Below are 15,642 nucleotides of genomic sequence, written 5' to 3'. Positions count from 1 at the left end.
TACAGTACAGTGGGTATACAGTTGGTATACAGATATACAGTACAGTGGGAATACAGTTGGTATACAGATATACAGTACAGTGGGAATACAGTTGATATACAGATATACAGTACAGTAGGAATACAGTTGGTATACAGATATACAGTACAGTGGGAATACAGTTGGTATACAGATATACAGTACAGTGGGAATACAGTTGGTATACAGATATACAGTACAGTGGGAATACAGTTGGTATACAGATATACAGTACAGTGGGAATACAGTGGATATACAGATATACAGTACAGTGGGAATACAGTTGGTATACAGATATACAGTACAGTGGGAATACAGTTGGTATACAGATATACAGTACAGTGGGAATACAGTTGGTATACAGATATACAGTACAGTGGGAATACAGTTGGTATACAGATATACAGTACAGTGGGAATACAGTTGGTATACAGATATACAGTACAGTGGGAATACAGTTGGTATACAGATATACAGTACAGTGGGTATACAGTTGGTATACAGATATACAGTACAGTGGGAATACAGTTGGTATACAGATATACAGTACAGTGGGTATACAGTTGGTATACAGATATACAGTACAGTGGGAATACAGTTGATATACAGATATACAGTACAGTAGGAATACAGTTGATATACAGATATACAGTACAGTGGGAATACAGCTGGTATACAGATATACAGTACAGTGGGAATACAGTTGATATACAGATATACAGTACAGTGGGAATACAGTTGGTATACAGATATACAGTACAGTGGGAATACAGTTGGTATACAGATATACAGTACAGTGGGAATACAGTTGGTATACAGATATACAGTACAGTGGGAATACAGTTGATATACAGATATACAGTACAGTAGGAATACAGTTGATATACAGATATACAGTACAGTGGGAATACAGTTGGTATACAGATATACAGTACAGTGGGAATACAGTTGATATACAGATATACAGTACAGTGGGAATACAGTTGGTATACAGATATACAGTACAGTGGGAATACAGTTGATATACAGATATACAGTACAGTGGGAATACAGTTGCTATACGGTGGATGTCCACATGTACAGTACCAGTATAAATATATCTAAGAGAGATGAACAGAGTGCTAATGCAGTATAGTTCAGTTATTTAGTGTACAGTTCAGAGATGGCTTGATGTGGTGAGCAGCGTAGAGTGTATAGTCCTTTAGTCTCTATGGGCCAGATGGTAGTGTACAGTTCAGAGATGGCTTGATGTGGTGAGCAGCATAGCGTGTATAGTCCTTTAGTCTCTATGGACCAGATGGTAGTGTACAGTTCAGAGATGGCTTGATGTGGTGAGCAGCATAGAGTGTATAGTCCTTTAGTCTCTATGGACCAGATGGTAGTGTACAGTTCAGAGATGGCTTGATGTGGTGTGCAGCATAGAGTGTATAGTCCTTTAGTCTCTATGGACCAGATGGTAGTGTACAGTTCAGAGATGGCTTGATGTGGTGTGCAGCATAGAGTGTATAGTCCTTTAGTCTCTATGGGCCAGATGGTAGTGTACAGTTCAGAGATGGCTTGATGTGGTGAGCAGCATAGAGTGTATAGTCCTTTAGTCTCTATGGGCCAGATGGTCGGTTGGTGAGGGCCATAGCATGGGGAAAGAAACTGTTCAGATGGGGGTCTATAACATCCAATCACATAGGTTTACAGCAGCTAACAGTTGCAACGTTATTGCTATTAACTCAAACTGCCTTGGTTTAGATAAAGACATAATCTCTGTACAGATGTAGGATCTTAATTTGATCACCCTGTTGCAGGATAACTAAAACGTGTAGTGTATTTGAGTGTATTTAAGCTTTAAAAAGGTTTCTGAAGATGATCAATTGCACTTTTCTATTATAAAATGAATCATTCATTATAATCCACATAATAATTCAAATGTCCTGTTGCTGCAGGATTATTTTCCTGCTGTAGCAAACTGGCTAAAATTAAGATCCTACATCTGTAGCAATACACCTCTCTTTGATGTACATGGCTATATCAGGATTGACTTTTGACCATTTGACATCTTTTATTTACTGTTGTTTAGGCTGGTTGAATGAGTTCCCTATGAGAGGCTACTTCATCTGCAAGAAAACAGGCGGCCGCACCAGTTTCCTCATATGAAATTAAAAGTAAGTGTGTAGCCTACGCACTTACAAAATGGCTGTTTAAACTGTGGGACACATTTCTCGGCAACATTAAAATTAGGATAAATGTGTTGAGTTTAAGGAAAGACGGGCAGACTCTGGTAAGTCTAGGCTACATAGAACTATTATATTAGAAAGTTAGGTCGTTTACAGACATTCAATAGTCAGAGTAGGTTTGATATATGATCACTTATCATGCTGACCAACTTGATGGTCTCTGTTAGAAATGTGAAACATGTCATGCCTAGGCTACATGCTCTGTCCTGCTACTGGTAGGCCTGTAACGTTATGGGAACTGATCTGAACAGGTTTAGGCTGGTCATCTAGGATAACATAAATAAAGGGGGATGCATGCCAGCAAAGCCACTCCACAACACAACACTAAACAATACATTCATTGCACTATAACGGTGACAAACGGTGCCCACAAACTGTTAGGGCCTACATAAAGCAGAGTCCCAACAGCAGAGTCCCGACAGCAGAGTCCCGACAGCAGAGTCCCGACAGCAGAGTCCCAACAGCAGAGTCCCAACAGCAGAGTCCCAACAGCAGAGTCCCAACAGCAGAGTCCCAACAGCAGAGTCCCAACAGCTGAGTCCCAACAGCAGAGTCCCAACAGCAGAGTCCCGACAGCAGAGTCCCAACAGCAGAGTCCCAACAGCAGAGTCCCAACAGCAGAGTCCCAACAGCAGAGTCCCAACAGCAGAGTCCCAACAGCAGAGTCCCAACAGCAGAGTCCCAACAGCAGAGTCCCGACAGCAGAGTCCCGACAGCAGAGTCCCGACAGCAGAGTCCCAACAGCAGAGTCCCAACAGCAGAGTCCCAACAGCAGAGTCCCAACAGCTGTCCTATCATTTCTCTTCATTATTTATCTTCATATGACAATGATTAAAAAGGATTTGCAAGTAGATTGTCGCTTTGATTCATGATGATGACTGCTAGCTAAGATTTTGAAAGTACGATGTTGACCTGATCAGTCCAGCTGCCTTACTCAAGAAAACAAAAAAAGAGACCATGTTTGCATGCGGCTATATTAACTCAATGATATACATATTTTTTAATTTTTTTGCAAACTGATATGTGACACGTATTAATGCCAAAATAACATGCAAAACAGGAAAGGCCACCTGCACTTAATGACGGGTCGCTGGTTGAGAGAATGCCAAGAGTGTGCAAAGCTGTCATCAAGGCAAAGGGTGGCTATTTGAAGAATATCAAATATAAAATATATTTTGATTTCTTTAACACTTTTTTGGTTACTAAATTATTCTATATGTGTTATTTCATAGTTTTGATGTCTTCACTATTATTCTACAATGTAGAAAAAAGTAAAAATAAAGAAAAACCCTTGAATGAGTATGTGTTCTAAAACTTTTGACCGGTAGTGAATATCTTTTTTAAATTTTTAGCAAACTGATATGTTACATGTATTAATGCCACAATAACATGCAAAACAGGAAAGGCCACCTGCCCTGAATGACAGGTCGCCACTTGCTGAGGTATAGACCTTGATCTGCTTTACACAACAACAACAAAAACTGTTTTACATTATAACCTATCCTACTTCAAATAATATAAAATCACTTAATTGTTGCAAAAAACCTTTCTGTATAGATCACTGACCCCACCCAGATCAATCAAGCCTGTTTTAGCCCTTCTGTCTACATTCTCAGATACGTTTAGAAAATAACAGATTCAAAAATAATAAATGGCAACTTTTAATGAATACAAATAAGTGTGAGACATGGCCTTGTGTTGCTGCACTGTCTATAACTACCTTAACAAACAGTAACGTATTATTATTATTGACAGTTACCATGGAGAAGAGATGTCACAACTACATATTCATGTGATTGCATTAAATCACCTGACTGTTTCGATATGTCTGTTAGTAAATGTTTTGTAAGAGATAATTAATAAATGATAACAATTCACATTCAAGAATTACTGTGTTAACTACAACCAACATGTTGGATCTCTGTTTAGGGGTCAGTTCTCTAAAATGAGTCTCTCTGGGGAGAGAGAGGAGGGGGTCCCTGCCTCTAAAACGAGTCTCTCTGGGGAGAGAGAGGAGGGGGTCCCTGCCTCTAAAATGAGTCTCTCTGGGGAACATGACACCAAAGCTAAGAGGTGAGATGACAATTTTGTTTAAGAATTATTAAGAATGTATTTCCTAAATGCTATTTCCATAATTGTTCACGTGTTATTTAATCAGAAATGGTTGCTTATGGGTACCTTCAATATTACTGTTCTCAGGTGTTTAATTAATAGATTTTAGATGTGTATAATTATAAAGCTCTTTTTACACCAGCAGATGTCACAAAGTGCTATACAGAAACTCTAACCCTACTTATAACCTATTTTAGCATTAACCGTAACCCAAATTCTAGGGTAGGGTAGCCTAGAACACTTTTATAAACTATTTTGCTAATAATATTAACTTAGTAAATACAATTATAGTATTATTTTGTTACTCAAAACCTGTCTAAGCGTTTTGCTGTTTTTTTTTTTTTTTTTTAATTAGTTATTTTATGATATTTATTATTGCAAGGCAGAACACTTAGACACATTTGTGTTATTTTTCTAATATGGTTTGAATTGGGTGACCTAGTAACCTCTGTGTGAAAGTCCAGCAATTGCCATGGGATAGGTGGGGCAGGTTTGAGATTGATAATGCTAAATATTTCCAATAGATGGCAGCATAAGACCATGAAGCATCAGTTATAGGCTACAAGCAGCAATATGATTGACATAAAATAGCATGCAACCAAATACTATATGTCCCATGTCTAAAATGGTCACTCATTACTTTAGTTAGCTATATATCTCGTATTAGGCCTGTGATGCTTTTGGAAGAGCAATTAAATAGTGACTATAGCAGGTGTTGAACCCCGGGTAAATAATCACTAGTCAGTACTACTTATTTCTCTGAGAGTGAGGCAGATATATATTAATACTGTGTAAAACCTAGCAGTACTACTTATTTCTCTGAGAGTGAGGCAGATATATATTATTACTGCGTAAAACCTAGCAGTACTACTTATTTCTCTGATAGTGAGGCAGATATATAGCATTTTGCAAAAAAACATGATTATTTGTCTGTCTGAAATGAAACCATCAAGTGATAGATTTTAAACAAATACATGTCTGTCGTTGAACAATCCCATGCCATGATTAGATAGTGAAAAAACACACCAATCTCTTTCATAATTTCTTTAAACAATAAAAGATAATTTACCAACATTTCTGAAAATTGATATATAGCGTTTTGGAATGAAACTCTTCTTATGTTTCCCCATCTGAGCTCAGAGTAGATGAGAGATGTAATGTTTTTCTCTGTTGTGTTGAAGTCCAATCAAGCAGGAGAGACCAGCCTCCCCTGTACCCAGCTGTGTATCCATGAAGAGTGACAAGTCTATGAATCTTCCTATAGTGTTTAGAGAGGGAGACTTTTCTAACCTAAACCTTTTTTCCATTTTCATAGTCCTGAAACAATATTAAACTAACACAACATTCCCTCCCTGTGTGTGTGTGTGTGTGTGTGTGTGTGTGTGTGTGTGTGTACTCCCTGGATGAGGAGATGTAATCTGATGTTTTGTCCACAGAAACCAACAGGAGAGATCAGAGTCAGAGATTCTCAGTGGTCAGTCTTCCCAGAGTCATCAAACAGACCTGGCCTCCATATTCAGTGTATGTGGTCCTGTTATGTACATTTGTTTTTGTTTACCTCAAGTAAAGGTGATCTGTCAATCATTCGTTAATGAGAAAGCATTTAGTCTCTTGCTTAACTGATTTACTTGATTTATTTCAGTTGCTTGAAGAGAATATTATGACATTTGTGAAGAACGAGCTGAAGATGTTCAAGAGGATTCTTAGTCCAGAACTCCCAGAAGGCTTTGAGAGTCAGAAGCAGGATAAGGAAGTGGTGGATGCTGAAGATGAGAAGCAGGAGAGCAGTGCCAGAGAGGGGGCTCTGAAGATCACACTGCACGTCCTGAGGAAAATGAACCAGAAGGAGCTTGCTGACACACTGGAGAAAAGTAAGAGCTGTCTGCCTCATGTTGAATGCTGTTTTATAACAAACATTTAAAAGCTGTAGCTAAAGTACAGCTGAAGAAGCTGTGTAACTCAGTGATATTGTAGCAGCCTTAACACAACACCTAGTGACCTCATCAAGTAGCAGCAGGGATGTGTTGTGTTGATTCATTTAGACAGAGAGAAGAGGAGAGACAGAGGACCTCTGAAGAGAGAGAGAGAGAGAGAGAGAGAGAGAGAGAGAGAGAGAGAGAGAGAGAGAGAGAGAGAGAGAGAGAGAGAGAGAGAGTCTGTAATGCATTATGAAAACATTTATACAGCCAGTTGAGCGAAATAATTATTATAATTTAAAATGTCATAACAGTCCTAGAATACTGTAGGCTTTAAATCAGACGTAATATTAATATCCTCTGTGTTATTTCTTCATTCAGATGAGCTTGCTGTGATTTGCCAACGTGAACTCAAATCTAATCTAAAGAAGAAGTTTCAATGTGTATTTGAGGGGATCGCTAAACAAGGAAACCCAACACTTCTCAATAAGATCTACACAGAGCTCTACATCACAGAGGGTGGAACAGGAGAGGTCAATAATGAACATGAGCTGAGACAGATTGAGACAACAACCAGGAAACAAGCAAGACCAGAGACTGCAGTCAAATGTAACGACATCTTCAAACCCTTAACTGGACAAGACAAACTTATCAGAACTGTGCTGACAAAGGGAGTCGCTGGCATTGGAAAAACAGTCTCTGTGCAGAAGTTCATTCTGGACTGGGCTGAAGGAAAAGCAAATCAGGATGTCCAATTTGTATTTTCATTCCCTTTTCGGGAGCTGAATTTGATGAAAAAGGAAAAACACACTTTCATTGAACTTCTCAATCACTTCTCAATGGAAACCAAAGAATCAAGAATCTCCAACTACGACAAGTACAAAGTTCTGTTCATCTTTGATGGTCTGGATGAGTGCCGACTGCCCCTAGACTTCCAGAAGAACAAGATCTGTTGTGACGTCACAGAGTCAACCTCAGTGGATGTTCTGCTGACAAATCTCATCAAGGGAAATCTGCTTCCCTCTGCTCTCCTCTGGATAACTACCCGACCTGCAGCATCCAATAAGATCCCTTCAGTGTGTGTTCACCAGGTGACAGAGGTACGAGGGTTCAATGACCCACAGAAGGAGGAGTACTTCAGGAAGAGATTCAGTGATGAGGACCTGGCCAGCAGAATCATCTCACACATAAAGACATCAAGGAGCCTCCACATCATGTGCCACATTCCAGTCTTCTGTTGGATTTCTGCAACAGTCCTTGAACACATGCTGAAACATAAGAGAGAAGAGATGCCCAAGACTCTGACTGAGATGTACTCACACCTTGTGGTGTTTCATACCAAACAGAAGAATGAAAAGTATATTGGGAAAGAAGAGACAGGTCCACACTGGAATAAAGAGAGCATTCTGTCACTGGGAAAACTGGCTTTTCAACAGCTTGTGAATGGCAATCTGATTTTCTATGAAGAAGACCTGAAAGAGGCTGGCATTGATGTCAATGATGCCTCAGTGTACTCAGGATTGTGCACACAGCTCTTTAAAGAGGAATGTGGGCTGTACCAGGACAAGGTGTACTGCTTTGTGCATCTGAGCATTCAGGAGTTTCTGGCTGCTGTATATGTGTTCCTCTCATTCATCAACAACAATGAGAATCTAATGGCGGAACAGCAATCAAAGTCCAGCAACTTTTCTGTGAGGATCAGAAACAATCCTGAAGTTTCTGTCTACAAGAGTGCTGTGGATAAAGCCTTACAAAGTGAGACAGGAAACCTGGACCTTTTCCTCCGCTTCCTTCTGGGCCTCTCACTGGAGTCCAATCAGAAGTACTTACTAGGTCTACTGACAAAGACAAGAAGCAGCTCACAGAGCCATGAAGAAACAGTCAAGTACATCAAGGAGAAGATCAGGAAGAATCCCTCTCCAGAGAGGTGCATCAATCTGTTCCACTGTCTGAATGAACTGAATGACCATTCTCTAGTGGAGGAAATCCAAAGCTACCTGAGATCAGGAAGTATCTCAGAAGCCGAACTGTCACCTGCACAGTGGTCAGCTCTGGTCTTTGTGTTGCTGACTTCAGAAAAGGAGCTGGATGTGTTTGACCTGAAGAAATACTCCAGATCAGAGGAAGGTCTTCTGAGGCTGCTGCCAGTGGTCAAAGCCTCCAGAGCTGCTCTGTGAGTACATAAAATGACATTTAAGTACTAATCATCAGGAATAAATATTCAGTTTAGAGAAATATATGTATATAATATTCTATTGAAAAACATATTGAATCAATGCATTGATGTTCACATTAGTATAACAATATGACCATACAATTCTAGGAGACGGAAGATGAATCTATATGTTGTTTAAGAGAATAAACCAAATGCATCTGCCATTGTCCTTCTACACTACTGGTGTTAAATTAACAGTGTGTTTGTGAAATCATGATGATCTCTTTGTCAGGCTGTCAGGATGTGGAGTCACAGAGGAAGGCTGTGCTTCTCTGGTCTCAGCTCTGATGTCAAACCCCTCACACCTGAGAGAGCTGGATCTGAGTAACAATGACCTGAAGGATTCAGGAGTGAAGCTGCTCTCTGCTGGACTGGGGAATCCCCACTGTAAACTGGAGACTCTGAGGTCAGTATTCCTTTAGTTGGTCAACAAGTGATAACTGTTCACTAGATCCACATGTGTTTACCAGGCACACATAGTCCACACCATATGTGTTTGGATAGTGAACCTTACAGTTTTAAATTTGGTGCTATGCTCCATCATTTTGGATTTCAGATAGAATGTTTCATATTAGGCAACAGTACAGAATGTCACCTTTTATTTGAGGTTTTTCATACATATCTGTTTTAGTGTTTAGATACGAAAGCACTTTATGTATCTAGTTCTCCCATTTGAAGAAGTCGTAATTATTTGGACAAATTCATTTAGTCAAAAGTTTAGTATTTGGTCCCATATTCCTTACCTGCAGTGATTACATCAAGCCTGTGATTCTACAAACTTGTTGAATGCATTTGCAGTTTGTCTTGGTTGTGTTTTGGATGATGTTTTTCCCAATAGAAACTGAATGGTGAATAATGTCCTGTCATTTTGGAGTCACTTCATTTGTATTGTCAGTAAGAATAGAAGATGTTTCTGAACACTTCTACATTCATGTGGATGCTACCATGATTATGAATAATCATGAATAAATGGTGAATGATGATGAATGAGAAAGTTACAGAGGCACAAGGATCATACCCCCTCTGTTATTGGTAATGGTGAGAGGTTAGCATGTTTTGTTGTAGCCTCTGTAACTTTCTCACTCATTATTATTCATGATTCATTCATGATTTTTCTAAATCATGGCATCATCAGGATTCAGTTAGTAGTGTTTAGAAACATGTTATCTACTCACTTAGACAGAAAATTACTCCAGTCATCATCCACCATTCAGTTACTATTGGACAAAACATAACCCAAAACACAACCAAAACAAACTGCAAATGCAACCAACGAGTTTGGGACCAAATACTAAACTTTTGACTACTTTAATACACTATAAGTGAATTGGTCAGAATACTTATGACTTCTTCAAATAGGGGACTAGATACATAAAGTCCTTTAATTTCTAAACGGTGAAACAGATATGTATGAAAATAGCCTAAATTGAAAGGTGACATTATATACTGTCAACTCATATGAAACATTTGATCTCAAATCCAAAATGCTGGAGTATAGAGCCACATTTAAAATGTTAGCTTCACTGTCAAACTAGATATGGTGTGGACTGTATACTCAATACAATCTAAATCTGATACCTCACTGTCTGTCTTTTAACTGATACTGCTTTTTAAACTGCTCTGGTCAGTCTACTCAAATATTCGTACTATACATTTTTCTCTCTACACACAATATTATGATTTTTTCTAATAATGATATATATATGACAGGTTTCAGGACACTGGTATAAATGAAAATGTTGAAAAAATATACTGCCACTACTTTCACCACCAAAGAATAGCAGTGTGGTTTTAATATGATTTGACTCTTTGCAGGCTGTCAGGCTGTCTAGTCACAGAGGAAGGCTGTTCTTCTCTGGTCTCAGCTCTGAAGTCAAACCCCTCACACCTGAGAGAGCTGGACCTGAGTAACAATGACCTGAAGGATACAGGAGTGAAGCTGCTCTCTGCTGGACTGGGGAATCCCCACTGTAAACTGGAGACTCTGAGGTCAGTATTCCTGTAGTTGGTCAACAAGTGATAACTGTTCACCAGATCCACATGTGTTTACCAGGCACACATAGTCCACACCATATGTGTTTGGACATTGAAGCTTACAGTTTCACATTTGGTGCTATACTCCATCATTTTGGATTTGAGATATAATGTTTCATATTAGGCGACAGTATATAATGTCACCTTTTATTTGAGGATATTTTCATACATATCTGTGTTACTGTTTAGAAATGAAAGCACTTTATGTATCTAGTACTCCCATTTGTATATGTCGTAATAATTTGGACATATTCACTTATATTGTTTTAAAGTAGTCATAAGTTTAGAATTTGGTCCCATATTCCTTACCCACAGTGATTACATCAAGCTTGTGATGCTACAAACTTGTTGAATACATTTGCAGTTTGTCTTGGTTGTGTTTTGGATGATGTTTTTCCTGATAGAAACTGAATGGTGAATAATGTCCTGTCATTTTGGAGTCACTTCACTTGTATTGTCAGTAAGAATAGAGGATGTTTCTGAACACTTCTACGTTCATGTGGATGCTACCATGATTATGAATAATCATATATGAATCGTGAATAATGATGAATTAGAAAGTTACAGAGGAACAAGGATCATACCCCCTCTGTTATTGGTAATGGTGAGAGGTTAGCATGTTTTGTTGTAGCCTCTGTAACTTTCTCACTCATTATTATTCATGATTCATTCATTATTTTTCTTAATCATGGCATCATTAGGATTAATTTAGTAGTGTTTAGAAACATGTTATCTACTCACTTAGACAGAAAATTACTCCAGTCATCATCCACCATTCAGTTACTATTGGACAAAACATAACCCAAAACACAACCAAAACAAACTGCAAATGCAACCAACGAGTTTGGGACCAAATACTCAACTTTTGACTACTTTAATGCACTATAAGTGAATTGGTCAGCATACTTATGACTTCTTCAAATGGGGGACTAGATACATAAAGTGCTTTCATTTCTAAATGTTGAAACAGATATGTATTAAAATATCCTCAAATAAAATGTGACATTATATACTGTCACCTCATATGAAACATTTCATCTGAAATCCAAAATGCTGGAGTACAGAGCCACATTTAAAATGTTAGCTTCACTGTCAAAATATATATGGTGTGGACTGTATGCTCAATACAATCTAAATCTGATACCTCACTGTCTGTCTTTTGACTGATACTGCTTTTTAAACTGGTCTGGTCAGTCTACTCAAATATTTGTACTATACATATTTTTCTCTCTACAAGCAATATTATGATAATTTGTCATTTCTAATAATGATACATTCATTTATGAATAGATATGGCAGGTTTCAGGACTCTGATGTACAGTGGGGGAAAAAAGTATTTAGTCAGCCACCAATTGTGCAAGTTCTCCCACTTAAAAAGATGAGAGAGGCCTGTAATTTTCATCATAGGTACACGTCAACTATGACCGACAGATGGAGAAAAAGAAATCCAGAAAATCACATTGTAGGATTTTTTATGAATTTATTTGCAAATTATGGTGGAAAATAAGTATTTGGTCACCTACAAACAAGCAAGATTTCTGGCTCTCACAGACCTGTAACTTCTTCTTTAAGAGGCTCCTCTGTCCTCCACTCGTTACCTGTATTAATGGCACCTGTTTGAACTTGTTATCAGTATAAAAGACACCTGTCCACAACCTCAAACAGTCACACTCCAAACTCCACTATGGCCAAGACCAAAGAGCTGTCAAAGGACACCAGAAACAAAATTGTAGACCTGCACCAGGCTGGGAAGGCTGAATCTGCAATAGGTAAGCAGCTTGGTTTGAATAAATCAACTGTGGGAGCAATTATTAGGAAATGGAATTATTATTAGGAAATTCCAGCATGACAAGACCACTGATAATCTCCCTCGATCTGGGGCTCCACGCAAGATCTCACCCCGTGGGGTCAAAATGATCACAAGAATGGTGAGCAAAACTCCCAGAACCACACGGGGGGATCTAGTGAATGACCTGCAGAGAGCTGGGACCAAAGTAACAAAGCCTACCATCAGTAACACACTACGCCGCCAGGGACTCAAATCCTGCAGTGCCAGACGTGTCCCCCTGCTTAAGCCAGTACATGTCCAGGCCCGTCTGAAGTTTGCTAGAGTGCATTTGGATGATCCAGAAGAGGATTGGGAGAATGTCATATGGTCAGATGAAACCAAAATAGAAAAAAAAACTCAACTCGTCGTGTTTGGAGGACAAAGAATGTTGAGTTGCATCCAAAGAACACCATACCTACTGTGAAGCATGGGGGTGGAAACATCATGCTTTGGGGCTGTTTTTCTGCAAAGGGACCAGGACGACTGATCCTTGTAAAGGAAAGAATGAATGGGGCCATGTATCGTGAGATTTTGAGTGAAAACCTCCTTCCATCAGCAAGGGCATTGAAGATGAAACGTGGCTGGGTCTTTCAGCATGACAATGATCCCAAACACACCGCCCGGGTAACGAAGAAGTGGCTTCGTAATAAGCATTTCAAGGTCCTGGAGTGGCCTAGCCAGTCTCCAGATCTCAACCCCATAGAAAATCTTTGGAGGGAGTTGAAAATCTGTGTTGCCCAGCGACAGCCCCAAAACATCACTGCTCTAGAGGAGATCTGCATGGAGGAATGGGCCAAAATACCAGCAACAGTGTGTGAAAATCTTGTGAAGACTTACAGAAAACGTTTGACCTGTGTCATTGCCAACAAAGGGTATATAACAAAGTATTGAGAAACTTTTGTTATTGACCAAATACTTATTTTCCACCATAATTTGCAAATAAATTCATAAAAATTCCTACAATATGGTTTTCTGGATTTTTTTTCCTCATTTTGTCTGTCATATTTGACGTGTACCTATGATGGAAATTACAGGCCTCTCTCATCTTTTTAAGTGGGAGAACTTGCACAATTGGTGGCTGACTAAATACTTTTTTTCCCCACTGTATCTGAAAATGTTGAAAAAATATATTTTCACCACAGAAGATTAGCAGTGTGATTTTACTCTTGCAGGCTGTCAATCTGTCTAGTCACAGAGGAAGGCTGTGCTTCTCTGGTCTCAGCTCTGAGTTCAAACCCCTCACACCTAAGAGAGCTGGATCTGAGTAACAATGACCTGAATGATTCAGGAGTGAAGCTGCTCTCTGCTGGACTGTGGAATCCCCACTGTAAACTGGAGACTCTGAGGTCAGTATTCCTGTAGTTGGTCAACAAGTGATAACTGTTCACCAGATCCACATGTGTTTACCAGGCACACATAGTCCACACCATATGTGTTTGGACAGTGAAGCTTACAGTTTTACATTTGGTGCTATGCTCCAGCATTTTGGATTTGGAATAGAAATTTTCATATTAGGCGACAGTACAGAATGTCACCTTTTATTTGAGCATATTTTCATACATACATATCTGTTTTAGTGTTTAGATACGAAAGCACTTTAGGTATCTAGTTCTCCCATTTGAAGAAGTCGTAATTATTTGGACAAATTCATTTAGTCAAAAGTTTAGTATTTGGTCCCATATTCCTTACCTGCAGTGATTACATCAAGCTTGTGATTCTACAAACTTGTTGAATACATTTGCAGTTTGTCTTGGTTGTGTTTTGGATGATGTTTTTCCCAATAGAAACTGAATGGTGAATAATGTCCTGTCATTTTGGAGTCACTTCACTTGTATTGTCAGTAAGAATAGAAGATGTTTCTGAACACTTCTACATTCAAGTGGATGCTACCATGATTATGAATAATCATGAATAAATCGTGAATGATGATGAATGAGAAAGTTACAGAGGAACAAGGATCATACCCCCTCTGTTATTGGTAATGGTGAGAGGTTAACATGTTTTGTTGTAACCTCTGTAACTTTCTCACTCATTATTATTCATGATTCATTCATGATTGTTCTTGATCATGGCATCATCAGGATTAATTTAGTAGTGTTTAGAAACATGTTATCTACTCACTTAGATAGAAAATTACTCCAGTCATCATCCACCATTCAGTTACTATCGGGCAAAACATAACCCAAAACACAACCAAAACAAACTGCAAATGCAACCAACGAGTTTGGGACCAAATACTAAACTTTTGACTACTTTAATACACTATAAGTGAATTGGTCAGAATACTTATGACTTCTTCAAATAGGGGGACTAGATACATAAAGTGCTTTCATTTCTAAACAGTAACACAAATATGTATTAAAATACCCTCAAATAAAAGGTGACATTATATACTGTCACCTCATATGAAACATTTGATCTCAAATCCAAAATGTTGGAGTATAAAGCCACATTTAAAATGTTAGCTTCACTGTCAAAATAGATATGGTGTGGACTGTATACTCAATACAATCTAAATCTGATACCTCACTGTCTGTCTTTTGACTGATACTGCTTTTTAAACTGCTCTGGTCAGTCTACTCAAATATTTGTAATATGCATTTTTCTCTCTACACACAATATTATGATAATTTGACATTTCTAATAATGATACATTAATTTTTGAATAGATAGGGCAGGTTTCAGGACACTGATGTATCATAATATGTAGAAAAATATACTGCCACTATTTTCACCACCAAAGAATAGCAGTGTGGTTTTAATATGATTTGACTCTTTGCAGGCTGTCAGGCTGTCTAGTCACAGAGGAAGGCTGTGCTTCTCTGGTCTCAGCTCTGAAGTCAAACCCCTCACACCTGAGAGAGCTGGATCTGAGCTACAATCACCCAGGAGACTCAGGAGTCAGACTGCTCTCTGCTGGACTGGAGGATCCACACTGCAGACTGGAGAAACTCAAGTATGTAGAGGGTTTATGTCAATGTTCATATCAGACATGTTGGAGTTATCAGGCTAGTTAAGACAAACATTCTGACCACCACTTGGACTAAGTTATATAAAGACTGAGTGTGTGTGTGTGAGTGTGTGTGTGTGTGTGTGTGCGTGTGTGTGTGTGTGTGTGTGTGTGTGTGTGTGTGTGTGCACGTGTATCAGTACACACACTGGACACACATACACACTGGACACACACACAAACACTGGACACACACACACACTGTAAACACACACATACACACAAAGGACACACACACACAAAGGTCGCACACACACACACACACTGGACAAACACACACA

At 38.9% G+C, this 15,642-nt stretch overlaps 1 protein-coding gene across 1 annotated transcript; it reads left to right on the top strand.

The window, feature by feature from the left end:
* Positions 1 to 4,191: 4,191 nt before the first annotated feature.
* On the top strand, positions 4,192 to 15,368 carry LOC311142276 (NACHT, LRR and PYD domains-containing protein 3-like; the record flags this gene model as incomplete). The annotated part of the gene is made up of 8 exons (XM_084177899.1): positions 4,192 to 4,319; positions 5,540 to 5,656; positions 5,795 to 5,879; positions 6,001 to 6,229; positions 6,656 to 8,447; positions 8,722 to 8,895; positions 10,305 to 10,478; positions 15,134 to 15,368. The coding sequence occupies 8 exons, from the start codon at positions 4,192 to 4,194 to the stop codon at positions 15,366 to 15,368; spliced, it is 2,934 nt and encodes a 977-aa protein (XP_084034025.1).
* Between the last annotated feature and the right edge of the window lie 274 nt (positions 15,369 to 15,642).

The sequence above is a fragment of the Coregonus lavaretus genome (assembly GCF_964263955.1).
Source record: "Coregonus lavaretus genome assembly, chromosome: 2".
In the NCBI taxonomy this organism is placed as follows: Eukaryota; Metazoa; Chordata; class Actinopteri; order Salmoniformes; family Salmonidae; genus Coregonus; species Coregonus lavaretus.
This window is presented reverse-complemented; position numbering and strand designations above follow the sequence as displayed.